This window comes from Antennarius striatus, chromosome 14 (assembly GCF_040054535.1).
Source record: "Antennarius striatus isolate MH-2024 chromosome 14, ASM4005453v1, whole genome shotgun sequence".
Classification (NCBI taxonomy): Eukaryota; Metazoa; Chordata; class Actinopteri; order Lophiiformes; family Antennariidae; genus Antennarius; species Antennarius striatus.
The window spans coordinates 9,589,993-9,613,149 of NC_090789.1; the positions used below are offsets into that span (position 1 = coordinate 9,589,993).

Genomic DNA, 23,157 nt, shown 5'->3' on the forward strand with positions numbered 1-23,157 from the left:
GTGTCACGTCTAACCAACCATCCTAATTTGAAAATGCTGAAAAAAATATTGTAATTATTCAAACTGAAAACAGCATTTAGGAATGTTGTAGAGAGTGTTGAGGCGCTGTTTGATTATTATTCACAGAAACTGATAAGAGATCAGTTCACCATTCTATAAAATGTTGTCTGAGTGGACCCTGTCACTACATGATGGATGGATGGACGGATGGATGGACAGACGGACAGATAGATAGATACTGTTGATAGATAGATTTGAATGCATGCGTCATAAGATTGATTCACGCTAAAAATTCCTTTTTTTTCCTTTTTTTTTCACCAATTTTTACTTTTAGATGTTTGTGTTTACTTCTTGTGCTTTTATTCTAGTGTCCGTGAGTGCACTAGAAAGGTGCCCTCAAATAAAATGTATTGCTATTATTACTATTGTTAGTTGTTCAGTTTAGTGTTTTGTAATCACTTGTGGTCAATGAAAAAAGGCAGTCAGTTAAAATCCTCTCAACATACAGCTGATCGTGGCTTCCTGTCTGTGCTCCCTACCAGTATTACATTTCATTAATGTCTCAGGTAGCTTGTGATGCTAACCCCAGTTTGACTGATGGCACACCAGTGTGCCATCAGTCCCCTCACTCTGAGTAGGAGAAGTCCTCCATTGCTGGATGCTCCTTGTTTAATTAACTTCACACCATGAAAAAACATGGCACGCCTGCAAAACACTATGTTCACACAGTTTATTGAACAATTTCACACAATAACAGAAGATACACTGCATGAGAAACATTTAAATAGGCAGAAAAGACAAACATTTACAAGCTAAAGGAAATATGTACCTCTAACAGTCTTGCATGTGGATGTGGGTAGCGGTGGCCTGAAGCATTGCAGTGCACTGGATGTGACATAACACAATGAGAGTAGAGATTGTAAACTGGGCAAGGGTAACCAACCCTTCTGTTCACTCACTTCAAGAATCGTTCTAGGAGGGTTCAAAAGAAGTTTCTAAGCTCAAACACGGCACACAAAAAAGAGGTGTTGATTCACTTAAGCACTTTCCTAATTAGATTGTGGGAAAATGTGGACAACCAAGAGGAACCACCAGGAAGGAAGACTACAGGCCACAACTCATGACAATAAGATGTTCAAACCAGGAGGATCTTGAGCGGCAGCATGGGCCTCCGTCGCTATGGTAGTACAGCGGTAGCATCGATTAAAGCAACTGTAACCCTGTGAAGTGGGTCTTTATTTAAACACAAGTAATGATCCATGCTGCTGCGAGCCTGCATACTTTAATTCCACATGAAAAGCCAGTATGTAAAATGCTTTTTACAGCTATTTAGTTAAGAGCTGCCCCACACGAAACACATCATACCTCTTTCTTGCCCTCCACCAGTGGAGGTTGATGCTCCCTTTCCCTCCTTATCTCTCTTTACCTGCTGAACTCTTCTCACACAACCACAAACTGTCAGTTTGCACCTTTTTATCTTTCATCCAGGTCTGTGTCAGCTGTCAGGCAGAGTAAGTAGGTTATATGTCGAGTTTGGGGAAGACGGGCATATTGCGGAAACATTTCAGATGTTTTTCTGCATAAGGAAGCCAGCAGATGCTGATGTAATATTGCTGTGGAATTTTAACCAGATGGTGAATGATTACGAAATTTTGCATTGTAGCCGCAATTTGTGTGCATGTGTGTGTGTGTGTGTGTGTATGTGTGTGTTTCGGGAGGGGGTAGGGGTCGCCGAAGTGCAACAGAGTGCACTCTGGGAAGCAAAGCCACTCAGACATTCAAAAAACATGGTGGTGCATTTTTAGCAATATAAGCTGAGGTCCAGAGTTTCAACGCAGCTCTGCCCCAACTGCATGCGTCGTCTTGGGGCTCATCACTGCTGGCTGACCCCCATCTGCTGGTGGTCGGGCCCTGGTTCCCCTTCCATGTCAGCGTGGTAGTGCTCAAAACTGTCATCCTCTAAGTCTGGAAGACCCAGAAGCTGTCAGGGGTGGAAGCAGGAGATAATGTTAAGATAAAATTTATCTGTGGCAGGCAGAACATGATCTTTAAGCTGCTTTTATTATTCAGGTTCACTCTCCATTGCAACATGATCTATATCCAGGACTGGAAGCATTCAACTACAATTGCTCATGAATGGTGTGAATGATTACTTTAATAACTGAGTAATATGCAAATTTTTTATTGTTAAAAAATTTATTCAAATAATGAAATTTTATTTACTTTGTAACTTACCAGCAGGGTCTACATTTTAAAAATGATTTGAAATCAAAAGGAAAGAAACTAGTTATCCCATTCTGTCCCGTGAATACGTCCCATTCCAGAGAAAGAAATGTACCATCAAACATGAGTTATAATCTCACTTTTTGTTAATGTTATTTGAGGAATTAAGTTATTCTGATATAGCTCTTAGATTTAGCAGTGTTCTGTGTATATCCAATGTGCTGAAGGTCAACAATCCCTTAAAATGTCTGTAATAAATCCTTAAATAACACAGCAAAGAACTTACAGGAACAGCTCCAATGTATAAATTTAATCACTTTCCTGCTGAGGGTAAGAGGAGAAGATCGAAGCTGTACAGAACGTCTGACGCTACAGTCAGCAGCTCATCTTACAAATGGAAACAGGTGGAAACAGCCAGACTGGCTCCAACCAGAGATAAGAAACCTCTGCAAGCTTCACTTGGAGGCTCACACACTAAAATACATCGACGCAGTTGTTAAGGAGAAGAACAGTTCTTCTGGTTTTATGGGAGAAAAAGGCTTGAAGGCACAAACTGCCTCTTTGTCATACCAAGGCTGTCAAGATAAGCAGAAGGCATCAGAGATGAGGTGGTATACTGACACTAAAAAACACTTTTTTTCCACTAAAAAAGTGCTGTAGACAATAGAACTGTGGACTTAACATTGAAGTAAACCGACTCTAAAAGCTTTTCTCTTTTTTCCTTACAGGCCTGAAGGATGTGAAGACCTTCTCCAGCACCTCCAGCAGAGTCTTCTTCCCACAGGACGAGATGTAATCCTGGGCCAGCTGTAGAAAGGGAAGGCAGTCCTCACTCTCGCTCCACACATGCTACAGAAACGAACAGAGATCGAAAATGATTTATGTAAACAAGGTTAATATGTTGTATGAGGGTGTAACACTGTGTTAGGTCCTGCAAAAGGGTAGCCTTATGTGTGCAGTGACATACAGCTCAAAGAAATGAGTAAATAAGAAAAGCTACATCAGCAGAAAAGTAGAACAAAGCAGTTAAACCAGATAAAGACATTATTTCAAAGATGTTCAACAGTGGAAGAAGGTTGTATTACACCAGTGGTGACATAGCAAAACACAAACTACTAGTTTGCAATATGCTGCATAATGTAGTTCCTAATCTAAGTCTGATGTATTAAAATCTTATTTCCTCTGTGAGGTGTAAGGTATGGTTTCCCCTGAGCTTTAAATAAATGAATTGTACTACTAAAACACTGAAGAATATGTTTTTATTTGTATATTAATGACAATATTTGATTAGAAAACACCTAACACAAAAAAATTACAGGTAGGTTAAAGTTTCCCTTCACTCCCACCCATACATTTCAATGAGAACCTCAGTGGCGTGAAGGCGGGGTATCTGTGATCACATCATCAGGTCATCACGGGGGGGGGGACACAGAGATAAACAACCATTATTCACACTTGCATTCACATCGGAGGGGATCCAGCATTAACTGTGATTGTTATTTAACCTTGTTTTGACATTGTAATTACTTGAAATGTTTGGGTTTAGATGAAGAAGGAGGTTAAAAATAACAATGTTATCCTAGATCTCTTTTCTCAGGGTTTAATTTGCGTTATGTAAAAACACTTCAGGGCAGAGTGACCTTTTCTGACCAGAAAGTCTGAGGGCTGTTTATCAATGTAAAGCCTGGGTTAAATACCATTATGGTCAGTAATTTACATCTGAATTGTTACCTTATTTATGGCAATAAAATAGTTTTAACAGAGGTAAGTGACCAATAAAAGTATATTAATAGAGACAAAGTAGTACCGTAATAGCTTTGAGGTTGTAAGATAAACACCATCGTCTGGGACAGATAACTGGAACGATTCCTCTTCTCTTACGGTTAGTGTTGTTTAATTGGAGTCGAAAGGCCACACTGTTTGGTTATGTATTAAGTGAAGTCATTGAGACATCCGAACAAGTACACAGGACCGTAAGAAACAGAACTACGTGAAAACCTAGAGTGCATCAAGGTTATGTGAGGTCTGTGAGCAGAAATCCGGTCAATTTATGAATTCCTGTATATTAAATTTTGCTAAAAATGTCGATCAAGTTACTGAAAAGCTTATGAATAGGAGCTGCGAGCATGTTCCACATCTATCCGAAAATGTTGGATTTGAAAGATGTTTACATTTTTGTAATCTCTGACGACCCCCCTGCTCTTTCATTCCTTTCTATCAGCGGATTCTTTTGCCCAGAGTCGCTCTGAAACGAGTGTTTGTTAGAGTGAGATGCTTCCACTTCTCCCACATGGCTGCTTTTTTTCCTCTTGTATACAGCACAAATTTTAGCCGGTAAAATAACATTGTTCAGTCTGACCAACTAAAGCTGTCTGTTAGCTAAAGAAAGAGGAACAGAGGATGTGCCGTGCAGGAAAGACTTTATTTCACACCACTAATGGGGAACTTAAGGCAACGGCCAACTTAAGACAAACAAAACCAACAGCGTGAAAAGGAGGTGAGAGTCACCCTGGCTGACAGCCAACAGTTTATGTAGTCGGGACACAAAGCTTGTTGTGGTGAGACACTCCTCTGTCAGGTCCTGGTGAGACGGCCTGCTCAGGGCGTGGCAAAACCTGTTACTTAAATTAACTCCACCATCAAGTTTGGAACAAAATGTGACTACCAGTAAAGTCAAAAAAATTAATGTTAATATCAGCAATCCACATCTGCAACCCCTGGACCAGAGGAAGCATCTTCAACACTTACAGACAAGTATCAAGGTCCAGGCCCAGCCTACATGACTTAAACAAAGCAGGTATAAAGGAGTGGGGAGAACACGAGTTGTAACTAAGGCTTTTATTTTATATCATTAAATAGAACCTTTAACAAAACAACCATAAATGAAAGGACAGCAGGTAGAAGGCAGGTGAGAGATGGACTGGCAAACTGCCAGCACTTTCTATTCTCCACAGAAGGCTAGGTCACATAAATCCTCGTGGCTTGACCCCATCTCCCCCAGTGAGAGAGGCCGGCTGAGGGAACTGTCTGTACAACAGGATGAACAAATACTGCATATATTTTAAGTAGTACGATTCTAATTTCATCTGTTACTGCTAGCAAAACATGTACTGTAATCTGGAGTGTTTGTAACGGGTGTTGGCTGTATGTGTTCTACTGGGGATTTGAGATTGGGTTTTTTGGTCGTCTGATGTTGCTGTCGGGATGAATTAACAGAACTGAAGTCAGAGCATGTACGGTTTATAAATACACATTTTTATGTTTCACATATATAGTAAAAAGATTGTTCAGATAATATGACACCATGGTACTTATTCCCATCAGCCTGCTAATACCCCCCACAGGGGGGAGAGGGGGGTCCATGGGGCCTCCCCAGGACACTTTTTTAGAAAATGGGGTTGATTTCCTGCATTCTGGTGCATTCTGAGGGCAAAATCTTCTGTTCAGTTTACCTACAAAAATACACTAAAGTCAACAGTTCAAGCTGAACTATCTTTATTTCTGTCCTACTTTATTCAGGTATGAATGTGATTCAACAATTGAAAAGTTGCATTCACTATGTGAAGATACAGTCATACAAAATATTATTCAATGTTTTCAATGTATTCAATTCAAGTTTTAACTTTGACTTTGACACTTTGATTTTAACAAATTTAATTCTTGGTATTACACAATGTTTTTCCAAGTTTTACGTGGACTGGAAGACATTTTAACTTTAACTTAGACAACACCATTGGTATGTCATAGTTTCGTTTTGATGGGGTTTTTTTGATTCGATAATATGATTTTTCATTTCAATTTAAAAAGGCATGAAAAATAGCAAGCGAGGTGAATACACATTTACATGCATCACTGGTTATTCCTGCCGGTCATAGAGATCAAAAGTCTAAGACTACAAAAAAGTATTGATAATATCTTTCATTCACCTTCTGATCGGTCTGTCACCACTTCTACCCCCTCTCAGCATTCACCATTTGTTGTTCAATTAGAATTTTAACACAAAATCTACTATAAAACACTCTATTCTCATTTTCTTTTGATCGATCGTCCTCACCTTGTCGTACAACAATTCGAGGGTTCAGCTTGTAAAAATAGAATCCTTTTTTTTTTTTTATTGGACGAGAGGAGGTCATGACCCGAGTGCATATTTAATGATCGGGAGCGTTCAGGGTCACTTCGGCTATTTCCGTCGGCATGCAGAAATAGCCACATGCTATTGTTTTCTTATGTTATCGCTCGGGTATTTTCACGAGTCCAAAAAAGTTGTAAGTTTTAGCCTTTTTTTCCTAAAAATATGAACGTCACTGTGGCTACACAGTCTAAAAACCTTGTAGCCACTCTGGAATTTACTTCTCCTATGGCGAAGTGGCGAACGGCTAGCGCAAGCCCACAGTATTTTCCGCACTATGAGGTACACCTAAGAGCCTTTAACTACTAAGCACCAGTTAGTTCTGCTTCTGTAAAGTAGACTCAGGAATCAGATTCAATTCCCACAATTCAGTTGAAATTGAATAAGTGAATAGATACTTTTTCCAACCTTTAATGTTTGCACTGAAGCAGATAGCACAAAGCTGGTGGGCTGGTTAAATAAAAAAAGGAGCCCCAGCAGCAATAAAAAAAGAAGGATGTGATCACTAGCTTCCATTGTTGCTCCAGGTTGTGGGTTCCAATCCACACCTGGAGCCTTTCTGTGTGGAGTTTGTTTCCACATGAGTTAAAAAAAACAATTTATAGGTTTGAATTGTTTGCTTTTCTACAGCTGCCGTGCCCCGCCCCCCACACCAGGTGCTTCTTTTTCAGGTAAAAATTATTGACATTAAAGGAAGAAAGCTGATAAAACCTTTAAAAACAACCACAAAACCATGAAACTCTTCAGGACTTCTTACCAAGCACACATTATCAATACATCAAGAGCAACTTCAGTTCATCATTACTCCAGGCTGAACTAATGAAGTGATGAGGGGTTTTCTTTTATAAAGCTGGAGATTTGGTCATGATGTGCGGTGGTGACATACGTTCATGTGAGTTTTAGAGGTTTTGTCAGAGTCATGTGAATCACACACAGTGACTGAGTTCAAATGAAACCTCGTGGGTGCATTCTGACACTGATGGGAGACCTTTCTCCATCCCCAAAACACCTCCTGGGCTCACAACATAAGTCCAAAAACACAGCGTCACATAGCGATTTACTGTAAACTACAAAGACGTACCCTGAGGGGAAGTTACAGAGCTTCAGCACCGATCACATGCAGTTGCACATTTACGATGGTGGAGCTAATCTTACAGTACCCTCTAGTGAAGGGGACGAGCACTGAGCCACCATCATGAGTGGAGATAAACATCAAGTGGATAGGGAGACATGTGTGAAAATAAGAGCTGCTGCATGTATGCCCTGTTGACATACATTACTGTTAAAAGACAGCATCATTTATTCATGCACCTGCTCTCATTTCTTTTCCCCTTCTGTAATAAATGGAAAGTCCCTCTAAAGCAGCTTCACACTGCTATCTGTAAATGAGACAAGGCTTGCAAATGCATGAGAGAGGTGTGGTCAGCATGACATCATGTGTTATTGACTAAGCAGACGTCCTGACTCCTGGGTTATCGCCATATGTTTCCTGGCCTGTCAGCCTCTGTCGCTGAGCAGGAGGAGATGGAAAGATGGGACTAGTCTCAGGAAGGTTAGGGCTCACAACCACACCACTGCGACACACTGGTGCAACGATCTGTCAGGACAGGCTGTAATGGATCAGAGCGGTCCTGCCCATGTGGTCTCTGGGCTCACAAGAGGGTCAAGGCTGTTGTGAACTACATAAATGTAATGAGAGATTTTGGACTTCATAAATAAAACTGACATGGCTTGACATACTTTTCCTTGGTTTGAGAAATTCTAATAATTTAGAGAGCTAATGTTCGACAATTACTAACAAATTATAAATAACATGAACTTAATATTTTTTAGAACCTTAAAAGCAGGCCTGCCACTGACAACTCCATACAATTCAATCAACTCTTTTTTGGACGAAAGTCCATCCATGAGTAAAGCTAAATTAAAACTAAATTTACAAAATACATGGATGAATGGCTAACTGAAGAAATATAGCAACAACTTACATTAACATTTTCTAAATGTTAATGTAAGTTAACATTTATCAAATAGAATTTGATATATAGAATTCAACTTTTAAAATAAAAACACCCTTTCGGTGTTCTTTGTTCAAGTCTGTTAACTACTTTCTGCAGAAAATCAATCTCTCAATCAAACGTCAGTTAACTAAAGAGAGTACAGTAATAAAATTATATCTACTGCTGAGGTTTAGTGGCACCAGGTATACGTAACGAAAAAAAACTGTAAAACAGAGTATTGAGTATCCACCAACTATTTCTTTTATTCTAATGCACATGTGTGAAACTCAAGGCCCAAATGTGGCACGCCACATCATTCCATGAGGCCCGCGAGACCATAAAAGATAAGAGATAAAAAGACAATAAATAGGTCAACAGTGCAAAAATGTGCTTTGACCAAAACTACATTTCCCACAATGCAGTAATTAAGCCCATTTTAACATTTAAAAGAACGTTTTGAACAAAGTCCTAACTTGTTTTTGATGTTATTTTTCTTTATTCACTTGGATAGTTTGATCCTTGATTGATGGAGTTCTGTGGGTTTCATAACCTGTCAAATTAAAAGGATTTATGTTATAACAGAGCAACAAACAAACGTGGTTTTCTGTGCATCTGTAACTTCAATAAGTAATAAATTGAGAGTTATTTAACATGAAGGAGTAGTTACATTTATTTTGCATTACATTTTGAGTTACATTTATGAATTATATCTGGCCCTTTGAGGACAGACATTATGCTGATGTGGCCCTCACCCTGTTCTAATACAGTACTTTGTTCCCGATAGTTAGTTTGTGATGCTTTTATTTTGAAAGCCACGGGCCCTGGAATGGTTTACCTGCTGCGGGTGAGACCCGGAGGTCTACAGTATCACACCGGGTAATGAGGAGGAAAAAGGAGCATGACGGTGGGAGGAGGGTTTGGGGATGACATCATCCGCTCCAAAGCCCCCCCAACCCCCTCCATCAATCAGCTGGACGGCACCGGGACGCCCCCACCTCCAGCCCAGCTTGGGCCTTGTTCAACAGACGCACTTACGAAATTGTCGGTGCCGCCCGGACACAGCACGTAGAAGGAGACGCCGGGCTCTGCGTAGAAGTCCAGCCGCCTCTCGTCGTCCTCCTCGGCGAAGATGAGGTCGAACGGGTTCCCGGAGCACCACTTCTCCGCCGCCTCCACCAGATTCTTAAACTCCATCCTCTGTTCTCCGCGCTGCGGTGTCCCTACGTCTGGGTCTCTCCGGCCGTCACGGCGACGATGCTCAAGACACAAAGATCAGCTGATCGGACAGCAGCATCAGCAGCCTCCATCCACTACCGCATCTCCTCTAGCGCGCCGTCTGCACGGCCCGACAACACAGTGGTGGTGCAGAGCCTACCGGGCCTGGTGCTCGTACGTTCTCATTCCTCCCTTCCTCCCCACGTTATGAAATCAGTCCGTCGGTCGCACACATGCATACGCAGGAGGACGCTGGAAAAAACGCGATGACGAACAGAGAAGCCGGGCAGCCGTCCATATCTGCCTGAGTCGCTGTGCGGGCATGCTGAAGGCGAAATGAGGCTTGGACTGGATGCTGCTCGCTGCAAGGCGAAGGAAAATAGATTTTATAGCCTGTAAAAAAAAAATTTTTTTTTAAGTCTTAAAAAGGAAACTGTGGTTGGAATGTTTGACTTGGCAGATGGCGCTCTGGTGTTATGTAGTTGTGAAAGTAGGCTTTAAAAGTCACGCTTAAGCTCAGACAGTAAAATAAATACCATCAATTTATTTGTTATCAATATTACTTATTGATCATTATCAATATTTTACTGTCGTCATTGCTCCTAGGAGTTCTCGCCACCAGAGGGAGCGTGAAACCAAATCAATCCCTCCCTGGAGTTGCGTAAAGGTAACAATAATAATAAGGCCAACATGAACGAATGTCCCGTCAATATAAAAGCATCATTCAAGATAACGTTGGTACACAGAAGTACATTCCACCGCACAATCATCCCTCTTCTGCGTCCCGGCCAGTCTGCTGTGCCAGCACTGCAGTCATCACAACAGCGAGCCTTAGAACTGTTGATTTAATGCTTTGGTACAATTGTATTTGAATTTATTTTATTGTAAATGCTCGTAATTTTTTACTTGTGAAATTAATGCAAACGTCTGTCATGACACAAATGACTAATCGCAAGATGTTAAGGGTTACAAGATTGTTTGCAGTTGTTTTTTTCCCCAAACAGAGGAACCATTCGTACATATATTTATTTTTAAAAAATGTGTCAATCAACATCAAAATATCTGAGCTCAATATGCTCAAGGGATGAACCGGTAAATAATGTTAGACTTTTATTTTGAAAGTCCAAACCAGAAGCAGTGTTCTTTACTGTTATTGCGAGTTTAATCCTGTTTCCTAGACTTCGTGTCGATCCCTAAGGTCCGGGTCCTCTACTGTGACCTCCGTGCGTCTTGACGCGCTCCTTTACGGTCGGCGAACTCCAGCCTCTTCTTCACACGGAATTCCTAAACAGCCTGAAGCATGAAATGCACTCAAAGAGAGGATCAGTGAGGGTGGAGTTCTGCCGGACACCCCGCTGTCCAGCTTTTGTTTTGCGGTGCTCACATACACACACAAAAAATTCCAAATAGCCTGAAAATGGATCCTTCAGAGAATAACGGCGAGGATGAGTCACAGTGTGATGAGAGAGAGGAAGAAGTGGATCCAAGAATCCAGGTGAGTTTTATTTATGAGGAAAAAAAATAAAAAAATAAAACATTATGTTGTTCTCCGTGTCAAAGTGACATTGAACCTTAAGAAGAAAAAAAAATCTGCCATAATCCGAAAAATAATCTGTCAGATTATGATTCTGAAAATGACAAAAACCCTCATTATAATATATTTGATATGAAACTGTTAAAAACTAATGAATTCAACTTTTTTTGGCATTATTATTAAATGTTAATAAATAGAACATTTTTACTCCCTCAGCACAAACACAACTGAGCTCTGCGTGCTCAGTAATGTGATAAACAGAAGCCACACAGTTCAGCCTCCAGACACATTCCCTGATTTAACCATAGTCCTCCTCTGTCTCTGACCCATCGATGCCATGTTTCCTGTAAACAGGGAGAGCTGGAGAAGTTAAACCAGTCCACGGATGACATCAACCGCTGTGAGAGTGAGCTGGAGGTAAGAATGTCCACCAACACTGACATCATCATGAGTGCCTCTCTCTGTTGGGGTAAACAGTTTCTGTCAAGGTCGAGCTGCTCTGTGAAAACATTTCAGGGAGTTTCATTTTCAGAATGAAATTGAATGTTTTGCTCCAGGAAGTGAGATTTTCTTTCCAGCTGCATGCATTTTAGGGATTCAGACGCCAACAAGGCCGCTGCACAGAAACAGCTTAGAGTTCGCAGCTGCTTCCGATGACAAAAGTGAGAAAACTGCACTGTGTGAAGTATTCAATCTGCAAGAGGAATGATTTGAATGTTAGCTAAAATATCTGGAAGGAACATTTGACTCAATCTAAATCCCACAAGTTCTCCTCATTTCCTCACTACTCCCTCAGGCCGACGTTAAAAACACACAAAAGCACTTTTAAAAAAAGGAAGCGGCTGCAAAATGCAGTGAGGAACAACAGAATGATGGATGTTTCTGTAGCAGCGTTCACTCAGAATTATATGTGTGCTCCAAGAGGGATTGTTCAGCAAAAGCAAAAGCATTCCCGAGGCAAACCCAAACCACCATGTTTTCTTTTCCTTTAAGTGGGCCTCTTCTGTTCTGTTTCTCGTTAAACTTTTACTCATGTATGAACACAGCAGTGCAGGAAAACTATATCCAAAGACAGAGAATCATAAGGCGAGAAAGTGTTGCAAAAGTGGATTAATGTTTTCCAGCTAAATGCTCGTCGATAGAAACTGGATATTTTTTAACAACTGGTGTGAGGGAATCAGTTGTTGCATTTTGGTTTTTTGGGAATGTTTTTTTTTTTTTTTTCCACAGCAGCAGCTGCGTCAGTTGAATCATTGATACAAATATGTAAACTGGGCATGAGATAACAAAAACAGAAAGTGTATTCATTGTGAGGCAGAATGAAAGTCAGGAGGAGAAGAATGATAAGAGTCTGGAGCTGATTAAAGATGATTTGGCGTCGATTCATGGGGATGCAGGAAAGGCTGAGATAATGAAGTTAAATCTGTGCTGAGGATCATCCCATGGGCCCTGGCAGAGATTAAAGATGTCACTAAGAAGAGAAAAAGAAAGAAAAATAATATTAATCATGTGACCAGATGCATGTGGAATTAACCTCATAAACTTCATGCTGTGTCATATTTCCTATTGCAGGAACAGGAAGTCAGGAAGCATAATGATGTAATAGCTTCCTGTACTCTCTCTCCCCTGCCCTCTTGTACCCTCCACCTTCAGCCTTTTGGCCAGGATGCAGGTGCCGCTGATTCTCAAGCATTCAATCACACAACAAACACAACTGAGAGGCCAGACACTAGCCCGACGGCAGAAAGCACAAAATAAAATAAGACAAATGATAGAGTCACCCTGAATAGACCCGCAAAGCTGTTTCTCAACTTTTGAACTCTGCGACATAAAATTACCACCCATAATAACTTTATTCTATCGTTGCATAGCTTCGTCCAACCATCGCACGTGCAGTTTATTAACTGCGATTCATGGGTGTGTCTTTTAATTTGTTGTTTTTTGTCTTCCTTATTTTTGTTTTGTTGTGTTTTTGATTTTTAAATGGACTGAAAGGATTGGACTTTAATTTTCAGGAGCACATCTGTCAATATATATGTCACATTCTATCTTTACATCTCATTTATTAAAATATTAGGTTTAGGGTTGCAGAATGTTTTGCAGTGGCTGGGGAGGGGAATCCAGTCCAATCACAGGTAGATCACGCCTTTAGAAGATGATCTATTAGTTATCATTTATATCTGGACTCTCATCTGAAATCCTCAGTTATAACCAATGCCTATGGACCCGCTAACTGTACCAGTTCATTCCTTTGGCAGGAGTAGCTGAGAAGTCGATGGGTTTTAGATTGGTGGCATCAGCAGCTTTGACTGCCTTTTTTTCATACAAAATGCATTCCAGCTCTCCTTTGTAACTCAGCTTTAAACCAAAATGCATCCACTGCTGTGCTGCTGTGTTTGGCTTTGCATATAAATGTTGATGATCATCATTATGATGCCAATTTAAAGCTAGTTTAATCCTCCTGTAACTTAACAGTCAAACACCAGGAAGAATTACTGATGGAAACCTTTGACATTTCTGTTTCATCCAGCTGCTACTCATATGAATATGATGATTATACAAGATAATCATGGGTAGCTCTAATGATCATGATCAGCAAGTCAGGTCCAGCTAGCATGGCTTTAAATGGTTGAAACTCTTCGTTTGTCATAAGGATGTCTACTTTCCTCTGCCACAGACCTCTTTAAACTGTGGAAGGACTGCAGGTTGACTGATAAACTCTGAGTTACTGTTGCATTTGTCTGCAGGACTACCGACAGAAGTTTCGTGCAGTGCTGGTCGAAGCAACAGTGAAGCTGGATGAGCAGATGAAGAGGATCGGACGAGCCGTGGACGACTCCAAACCATACTGGGAAGCCCGCAAAGCAGCTAGACAGGTACACACACACACACACACACAAACACACACACACACACACACACACACACACACACACACACAAAAGAAGAGCTGAATTGACTGAGTTTGGCAGACAGAGAGCATGAAGGCCGGCTTACTGAGGATTAACCAATGAGAAGTTTAAAGAGCTCAGCTCATATCGACTGAAAGGAAGCGCACTCACGTGACGTCTATTTGGAGTATTACTGTACATTAGGATGGTCTCTCTCTCCCCCTCTCTCTCTCTCTCTCTCTCTCACACACACACACACACACACACACACACACACACACACACACACACACACACACACACACACACACACACACACACACACACACACACACACACACACACACACACACACACACACACACACACACACACACACACACAGTCGGGAAATTGTCTGAAATGCACTGAAACAGCCATACTTGCCATATTTTTTATAATCTCTAAGAGCCTTGGTCCCTGAGTGCACGTACATCATGGAATAGCATCACAACAAAGACCCTTTGTTTGGTTAGGACATTTTTTTGCAATATTGATTTTGCTAAAAACCTTAATCTTTCCTCGTGTACGTGAATCTTTTTTGAAAAGATAACTGCTACTAGCTTTTTATTGGTTGCATAATGAGAGTGCGTCAGAGTCCCATTCCATTGCTTGGCAAGTTCCATTCATGCAGATGTTGATTACTTCCTCTAATGCCTGTGCAGCTGCAGAACAACGATGAATGGTGTCTGCCTGGTGTTTTAGTGGTGAATGGTGAGGGGCAGTAAAGGTACAATGGTGCCTCTTACAGGTGGAGTACATTGTTTGCTCCCCTGTTGCAGGTACTGTATATGTGAAAGTCATTCCGCTTCCTCCATGCTTAGAGCACCCAGTGGTGCTGTCCTGTGGGTGTCTGGGACAGTAACTCCTGACCCAGGTCACCTCTGACTGCAGGTGGAAGACGCAGCCACCGCTTCTCGCTGCTCTGTGAGGAAAAAGCTCACGAGTCAATCATCATCCAGGATATTTACGTGTCAGAGCTGAGCTGTGAACGGAATTAGATGTGTGTGTGTGTGTGTGTGTGTGTGTGTGTGTGTGTGCGCGTGTGTGTGCGTGCATGCCTGTGAGTGTGTGTTAGTGTGATCAGGGAGATTCAACAGAGCAAAGCTGAGGATGGCCTCAGGTCAACTGCTGTATTTCTGGTAATAATTTATAGATGAATGTTTAATATTTAATGCATGACCTATTTCAGATGCTCACACTTGTGGACCCTACAAGACACACACACAAAGACACACACAAAGACACACACACACACATACCACGTGCCTACCTCCACCCAGTCTTTGCCCCCAACCCCCATGTTTCCCCCCCTGCATTCCATCAGATTGGGGTGTGGGGGGGCTTTTCCTGTCTTATCTTTGTCCCTTTTTTACCCATAATTCTCTTTGCGCCGACACCCATCTGTCTGGATGTCTGCCTCCTCTCTGTCGGCCTCTTCTCCCTGTGTCTTTCACCTAAATTTCTTGCGAGGAAAAAGTGACAGACTGAATGAGGGTGTGTTACAGATGAATTAAAGATGAGTCATGTCCATGGTTACACACACACAGGACAAAAAAATATCCTCTACTGAGATGATATATAGAGACATCATCCATATTCAAGCTGTTCATGCGTCACCATGGTATTGTCCGCCTTCACATGTCTTTGCTTGCTCAGCAGACGTTCTGACTTACAGACCTGCTTTTGAATCCTTCACATGTGATGCATGTTAGTCACCAGGGTGCGAACAATTTGATATTTATACCGATGAAGTAAAAAAAAGTTGGAGCCTCATATATGTGCTTGCTTAGCACTAACTATGTTAACTCTGCATGAGAAAAAAGGAAGTATGCGAATGCTGTGTCCAGGAAGTTCTGGGAAGGAAGGATGGTGTGAAGGACGGGCCATAGGAGTGATTTTTTTAAATCATTACTTACATCTCAGCACCTTGCTTTTGGGGTCTCGTCATTAAAAAAACATCATCCTTCTGTCACCCAACCCCCTGCCCCCCATCCCTGATTTCAGGAAATGGGGTCATGATAAGGGACAACGAGAAGGACCTTAAACTAACAAAGAAAGGCTGTTATTTTCCTCTTCTTTTCATTTATCTTTATACGTTGACAACTCTGGACAACACATTTCACTGCTGCAACACTCAGATATCACAACAGATTTGTGTGAGACACTGCAGACGCGGTGATTGTTCACGCCACTGTTTGAACCTTTATCATAAACATGTCTGACATTGGCATGAGGTCATGTTACAGAGGTTAGTGAAACAGAAAGCAAGGGACGACCATGAGAGCAAAATGCAACAATGGAGAGGACTAGACGGGCCTGTTGAGGGTATGTTAGGTCAAAGATATTTAATGCAAGTTGTTTGTGGCATACAGTTGTCACAATCAGACGGCCCTGTTTCATGGTTAAAACGACTGCTAGCGGCAATAGATTATGAAATCATCCATTCAAAATACAGACAGTTCAAACACAAACTAGTCCATATTTTTGCTGTTGTGTTCTAGATCAATAGAGTTGGACAATGCAGTTAAAACAGGACAAAAGGCGTTTTGACAGAATTAGAGGATATTCCATATGAGGTCATAGCGTTACGGCGATCAATCCCATTAAATGATATCACTGTACAAAGTGTTTCGAAACAAATTGTGCAGGTTTTGAAGGACTCGAGGAAAGTGGAAGAGCCAGTTGTTGCATAATTCTGGATGTCGACACTGACACAAGTGCAATTGCATGCCAAATGACAGATCATTGCTCCCAGATGTGTGAGGCTTATGGTTTGCTGTACTGCTTTTGATAGATAGGTAGGTAGGTAGGTAGGTAGTTAAAGTTAATTTGTTGCTGAATGCATGACAGATTTGTAATCTTAGTCTGGAAACAAAGTATTTTTGGATGACAGCCTTATTCATTCTTATCTAAATGGGGATTGTTTAGTGGTATGAGCTGAAGAGTTATCAGCCAATTCCTACTGTTAAGTTGTGTTCAGTTATTTTATTGGAAAAAAAGAACCCAAAGTCTTAACACTCAATCTCAAAACTGTTAAGACTTGATCACGTTTTAAACTGGTAGCATCAGAGCCCTGTAATCTGAAAAACAGAAGCTGTGGGAGATGATTGTTGTCTGATCAGCTTCGATGAATAATAACAAAGACGGAATTTTACATTTTTTAAAATGAAGGTTCAATGAGAATGATGCTGATGCTAATGTTCTCTGACCTTTATGTCACTCAAGTCAGAGCAGTGAGAGTGGGTCCAAGCATTTTGAGCATGATGGGAATAATCCCTCTATTGACTGAGTGTGTGTAGGAAGAACCCACTGACAGCATGTCACATTTCTGAGTCACAAAGCTTCCATTAAGTCAAGGTGCAGTTTTTGTGTGTGTGTCAAGATGGTGGCATTTGGAGAGCGCATGGGGGTTAACCAACTGTTTTTATCAGCTATAACAATGTTAGTACACTTCTTTAAACCAAATCCATTACTTATTAGGACTCGGTCTAAGTTTATCACAAAAGCCTGAGCTCCACAGTGATGTTATTTATCACCTGAATGCTGTTTTTTGTCTTTTTTTGTTTTTCTATATGATGAAAATTACTCATGTCTCTAAACTTTAGGCCCAGATTGAAGCACAAAAAGCCACTCAGGAGTTCCAGCGGGCGGTGGAGATCTTGAGGGCAGCCAAGGAGACCATTGCCCTCGCTGAGGAGAGGCTACTGGAGGAGGACACACGCCAGTTTGACTCCGCCTGGCAGGAAATGCTCAACCACGCCACACAGAGGGTACACATATAACGCAAGGAATCTGATGAATAACTTTTTCCTTTGTGCTCCAGGGTGAGGTGTGGATGTTTTCTGACAGTAGAGTCAAATGTTTTTCCAGTTGTTATGCTGGAATTTATTAATTTTCACTCTGTAATCCAGCATTATTGATAATCTCAGGTGATGGAGGCTGAGCAGGAGAGAACTCACTGTGAAGCCGAACACAGGAAAACAGCAGCCCATTACAACTCCTGCATCAACCACATGAAGCACTTTGAGAAGAAACTTAAACGCTCCATCAACAAATCTAGGTCTGTTCTCCTTTCTTTCGCCTCTCGTTGAGCCTTTGTGTAATTGTGTGTGTGTGTGTGTGTGTGTGTGTGTGTGTGTGTGTGTGTGTGTGTGTGTGTGTGTGTGTGTGTGTGTGTGTGTGTGTGTGTGTGTGTGTGTGTAAGACAGAGGGAGATGGTCTACATTTATGTCATTTGATGCAGTCCAGATGTTTTATGTGCTGCTAGCGTCGTGTCGGGGTGTACTCCCTTTTTAAGAGCCAAGGAATTTGACCACTCTCAGACGAGCGTTGCTCCTCCAGCAGCGTTCTGCACTTTCTCCTCCTTCCGTCTCAGCGTCTCTTCTTTTCCTCCCCCTGTAGGCCATATTTTGAACTGAAAGCCAAGTATTATCTACACCTCGAGGTATGTATTTAGCAGGCCTGTAAGTAATTTAAATGACATACTTTACAAAAGCAACCGAACTCATTGTAAACTTGTTTTGCAGTAATTCCGTTTTAAGAAATGCTAAGCTTTGACAGGTGTGTGCGTCCCCCTCAGGATAAACTGATGATGGTCATCCAGTAAATGAATCATGAAGAATGTGGCCTCTACTGACTGAGTTCTTTATGATTGATTCATATACTGTATGACCATCATTAAATAGTACTGTCATCCTAATTACTCAGGTACTTTGAGTTATATCCGTTTATGCTCTAATCTTCATCATCCTGAGGTGCTCTGTGTCTGATGCTGAGACGGTCACCATGGTAACATATGTGCTACACATCAATATGCTAACATTGTGCGCCAACCAGCGTGTTATAGTGACCTACCTCATTTTGTTAAGATTATTGCAAAATATTATTCATATTATAAACCCCTCATGAAACAAACTTCATGCATGTCAGACTGTATGTAAGTCACACATGGATAGAGACTTACTGGAATGTGTTTGTCAACATATTGTTTTGTTTCTTACAGCAACTGAAGCGTCTTGTAGACGAGCGTCAAGCCAAACTCGTGGTTGCTAAGGCGGATTACCGTGCAGCGTTACGCAACCTTGAAAGCATTTCCGAAGAGATTCATGCCCAGCGACGCTCCCTCGCCATGGGAACCAGGGAGCGAGGTGTTGGCGCAGAGGGAGATGTTGGCGATGAGGACATAACTAGTTTAAAGATGGAGTCAGATGGTCTGTCCAGTGAGTAGAACTTGATGGTTTTTTACTTCATTCATCCTTGTGTGTTGCTGGTCCATCGGTGTGTCTGCATGGTTAATGTGCATATCTGTGTGTGTTTCAGTGGTGTCCTTATTATTTGATGAAGAAAGCAGTCAAGGTAGCAGCTCAGAGGAGGAATCCAACACTCACACCACCTCCTCACCACAAGCCATACCCTCCTCACCCTCCTCATCCTCCTCCCACCCTTCCATCTCTACCTCCACCTCCGCGGACGGGATCTGCCCTCACCCAGCCTCCTTGCTGTACAGCTCCTGCTCCTTCATCTCTTCATCTCCCTCTTCCTCCATCCTCACCTCCTGTCCTGGCGGCATTGAGTCAGAAAACCCTTGTAGTTCTCACCAGCCAGAGTCAGTGTGTGGGTCTGGGCATTGCTCGCCTCTCCTGGGCCCTCGCAGCCAATGCAGCGGTGCTTCCTCTCCAGACTGCGAACTGGAGAGAGGTGTGTATTCATCACATCAGTGTGTGCATGTTGAGTGCTAATGAAACGTTTATCTGTCTGTTGGATTTATGAAGTTGCATTTTTTTAAAAAGAACTCGTTTTAACTAACTAACTAACTAACTAACTAACTAACTAACTAACTAACTAACTAACAAATACTTTTTCCTCCAGACAAGACTAAGATAAATACCAATTTGGATAACACAATGCAAAAATATGATAATGAGAATAAAAGTTCCTCTCAGGGCACTTGCTGATGATAAAATGTGGCCCAAAACATAGCTAAGCAAAATAATAGCATCTCAGGCATCTGGTATTTGCACATACCTATATGTATTTTAGTCAATATCCACCATCAACAAAAAATATCCCTCTTTCCACACATGAACCTTGTTTGAAAAATGAGTACAATTCAAGAACCCCTGTGCTGAAAGCCACACACGAGAATATAAACCAGTCACATCCTTTAACCTAACCGTGATAATAAGGATTGGTGCTGTTCAAAGTTGTACCACACCTCTTGTCCATTGTTGGCCTGGACAGGTCAGAAACTGTAGGGCCAAAATCAGTGCTGCACATTAAGACTAGACCTATTGATTAATGATCACCTATTCATCTATTTAAGTCAAGTTTTCGGTTTAAAAATAGTTAATTCTACAGAATTAGGAAATTGTATCTTTTTTTGACAGCTCCTTGAAGAGATGGTGTCATGGTGGTACCCATCTTTTTGCCTAGGGTTCTGGTCATTGTTCTCTGCCACTTGAGGTTGAGGGGCCAGCAGCTGTGATGAATTGGCGATTTATCCAAGGTGTACCCTGCTCTGAATTGGAATAGACACCAGCCCCCTTGTGATCCTACAAAGGACAAGCCTCTGTACTTTTAACTTTTGTTCTTTCTTTTCCTGTGTGTCACAGGTGACAGAGCAGAGGGAGCAGAGGCTGCTCTTGAAGCTGGTTTAAACAAGCTAACATTGACCGTTGCACAAAAGGAAGATGAGTATTCTGGGGATGAACAGGACCCCCATTACGTTCCTGAAATCTCCTCTCCAGGCTCAGCCGCTGCCATTCTACTACTAAACAGTGTTTAATACACATCCTTTACTTCAAACCCCGCGATGTGCCTCAAGCCTCCCACTTGGACAAACTTGGAGTAAGGCAGAAAGAAGTGCAGACTTCCTGATCTGTCCAAACCAATATGATGTCTCTATTTTCCACGTTTTCATCTCACAAGGTGATTTGCGTGTGTGTGTGTGTGTGTGTGTGTGTGTGTGTGTGTGTGTGTGTGTGTGTGTGTGTGTGTGTGTGTGTGTGTGTGTGTGTTTGAACATCAGTTCAATCAACATAGGTAACACTTGAATGAAGTAAATGATGAAATGATACATACTTGTTAGTGATGAGGAAGTGAAAGACTACCATATCAGTTCATGGATGAATTGAAGGCAGAGAAAGACTCATTTGTAAAAGACACATGATTGACCAACATTGTGTTGCTGTTGCTGGATGGATTTGATCAGCCAAGTAGAAGAGTTCATTTCAATTCAATCCCCCAGACAAGGACAGCAGACATTACAATCCGAGCATACATTCGGGAAATGACTGACAGAAAATACCAAAGGCATAAGGATGCTAAGAAGGACACCGCCTGACTGAACTTTCACAAGAAACTTGTCCCAAAAAAACTGTCATCCAAACAAAATGTGAGTGTTTGTGGAGTTTTGTTATTAAATTGAAGCAGGTTCAAGAGGATCAATTTCAACCTGTATTGTTTGTGGTGGCCTCATTTAAATAATAAACTTTGCATGAACCTTGTTGCTACCTTTTCCATGTTGATCACTACTATTGCGTTAATTATGTATCTATTTTGTATCATGTTGTACCACAAAGTATTCTTTTGCACTTTGAACTCACTTTCAATTTTTTCGACAATGCCGTAGCTTCTCAGCATCTCTGATGTAGAGAGTAGGAGAGTAGAGTAGGACTTTATTCATCCCTTCAGGAGGTTCCATCAGGAAACCTGAGTCATCTGTGTTGACATGCATATTAACGTTCGTCACTTTTGTATTAACATAAACAATGAGCCAATTTTTTGAATCTGAATTTTCAAAGGAGGGTTAAAATTGAGCAAAGGAGTATGTGAGATGTTAGATTATGTATTCTATTTCCTTGCATACTGTGTTCCTTCTGTAAACTAAATGTTAGTTGTAAGCTGATTTTGGAGGAACAGCTGTTGAGGAGGAAAGAAGAGTACAAGCAGTAGCCTGAGGACCACACTTAAGAACAAAACTTTTGTGAGACACAATGTTCTTCCACTTGTATTTGTGAATAATTTAGCAAATTATTTTTGTTTGTAGAAACAAGCTAATGTGTAATAAAAATATTTATATTTATACTCCTGTATTCTTGTATAAGAACAATGTTCTGTGGTGACTTGTTATGTTTTAACACAAAATAAGCAATAAACATGTGCTACATTGATTATTTTTATATCACTCCTATTCTTGGATCAGTCTTGTGTCTGTGAGCACCTAAAATTAACTAACTGGCAGCAGACCCTCTTGGCAGAACTATAAGGGATAATGAAGTGAAAAATTACATTGTGTAAACTAACACTTATATTTGAATATGGCTTTGGAAAAAAGTATTGGTTAGAGGAACCTCTGATCTCACGTACTGAAACTGTGCTTCACAAACTAAGAGTTCATCTGTTAAAATCTAAACATTTTCAGAATTTTTTTTTATTGAGCTTATGAGTACAGTCAGAGAAGAATATGTCAAATTTTGCACTTAAAAGAAAATCTTTAAAACCAATATTACACAAAATTAACAAGCCATTTTCCTGGACAAAATTATAAAACACAATATTCAGATGAGTGCATGATACAGTGCAAAATACCTGGCTTGGATTAAAGTTTTGAATTTTTTGATTTACAGGTTTGATTTTCATGGATATATATATATTAAAAAATGCAGCCTTTTAAACTTTATCATTCTTATGTCTTCCTAACCGGTCAGCTTTTGCAGTGTCAACTGTAAATGTTCCACAGAGACTCGGGTCAGCACAGTTCAGTTTTCTGCTCATGTTCCTCAGAGCATGCCTTTCGGCTATGTTGTATCCTGTTATTTTTGTATTTGCATTAGAGCAGATCTGCTATCAGGTCTTTCAGAGCACATATGAAACTAAAAATAAGAATAAGAATAAGTCTGTAAGATATTGACATCTAGTGACATTTAGGTATTGTGTACAGTATAGGTCCATTTAACCTTGGACTCACATTATTTTCAATAATTTTTTTCACCATATTAGAACTTATCCTTCCTGGTTTCCATGAACAGAAAACCAGATAGTGTCGCCAAATACTGAACAGTATTTGATTTAACCATATCAAAACACAAACCCTAGATTTTAAAATGTGTCATCACATTTTAAATG

At 41.0% G+C, this 23,157-nt stretch overlaps 2 protein-coding genes across 2 annotated transcripts; one reads left to right on the forward strand and one right to left on the reverse strand.

Moving 5' to 3' along the window:
* Positions 1 to 716: 716 nt before the first annotated feature.
* mturn (maturin, neural progenitor differentiation regulator homolog (Xenopus)) lies at positions 717 to 9,957 on the reverse strand. The gene is made up of 3 exons (XM_068333012.1): positions 9,385 to 9,957; positions 2,950 to 3,072; positions 717 to 1,981 (listed from the first exon to the last, which is right to left on the reverse strand). The coding sequence occupies exons 1-3, from the start codon at positions 9,541 to 9,543 to the stop codon at positions 1,874 to 1,876; spliced, it is 390 nt and encodes a 129-aa protein (XP_068189113.1). The 5' UTR covers positions 9,544 to 9,957; the 3' UTR covers positions 717 to 1,873.
* A 552-nt stretch (positions 9,958 to 10,509) lies between these two features.
* Positions 10,510 to 22,203, forward strand: LOC137607324 (SH3 domain-binding protein 5-like). Its single transcript, XM_068333009.1, has 9 exons — positions 10,510 to 11,059; positions 11,453 to 11,515; positions 13,846 to 13,974; positions 17,637 to 17,801; positions 17,961 to 18,091; positions 18,433 to 18,475; positions 19,034 to 19,250; positions 19,351 to 19,728; positions 20,643 to 22,203. Exons 1-9 carry the CDS (start codon positions 10,982 to 10,984, stop codon positions 20,813 to 20,815), a joined length of 1,377 nt encoding a protein of 458 aa, XP_068189110.1. The 5' UTR covers positions 10,510 to 10,981; the 3' UTR covers positions 20,816 to 22,203.
* Positions 22,204 to 23,157: the final 954 nt, after the last annotated feature.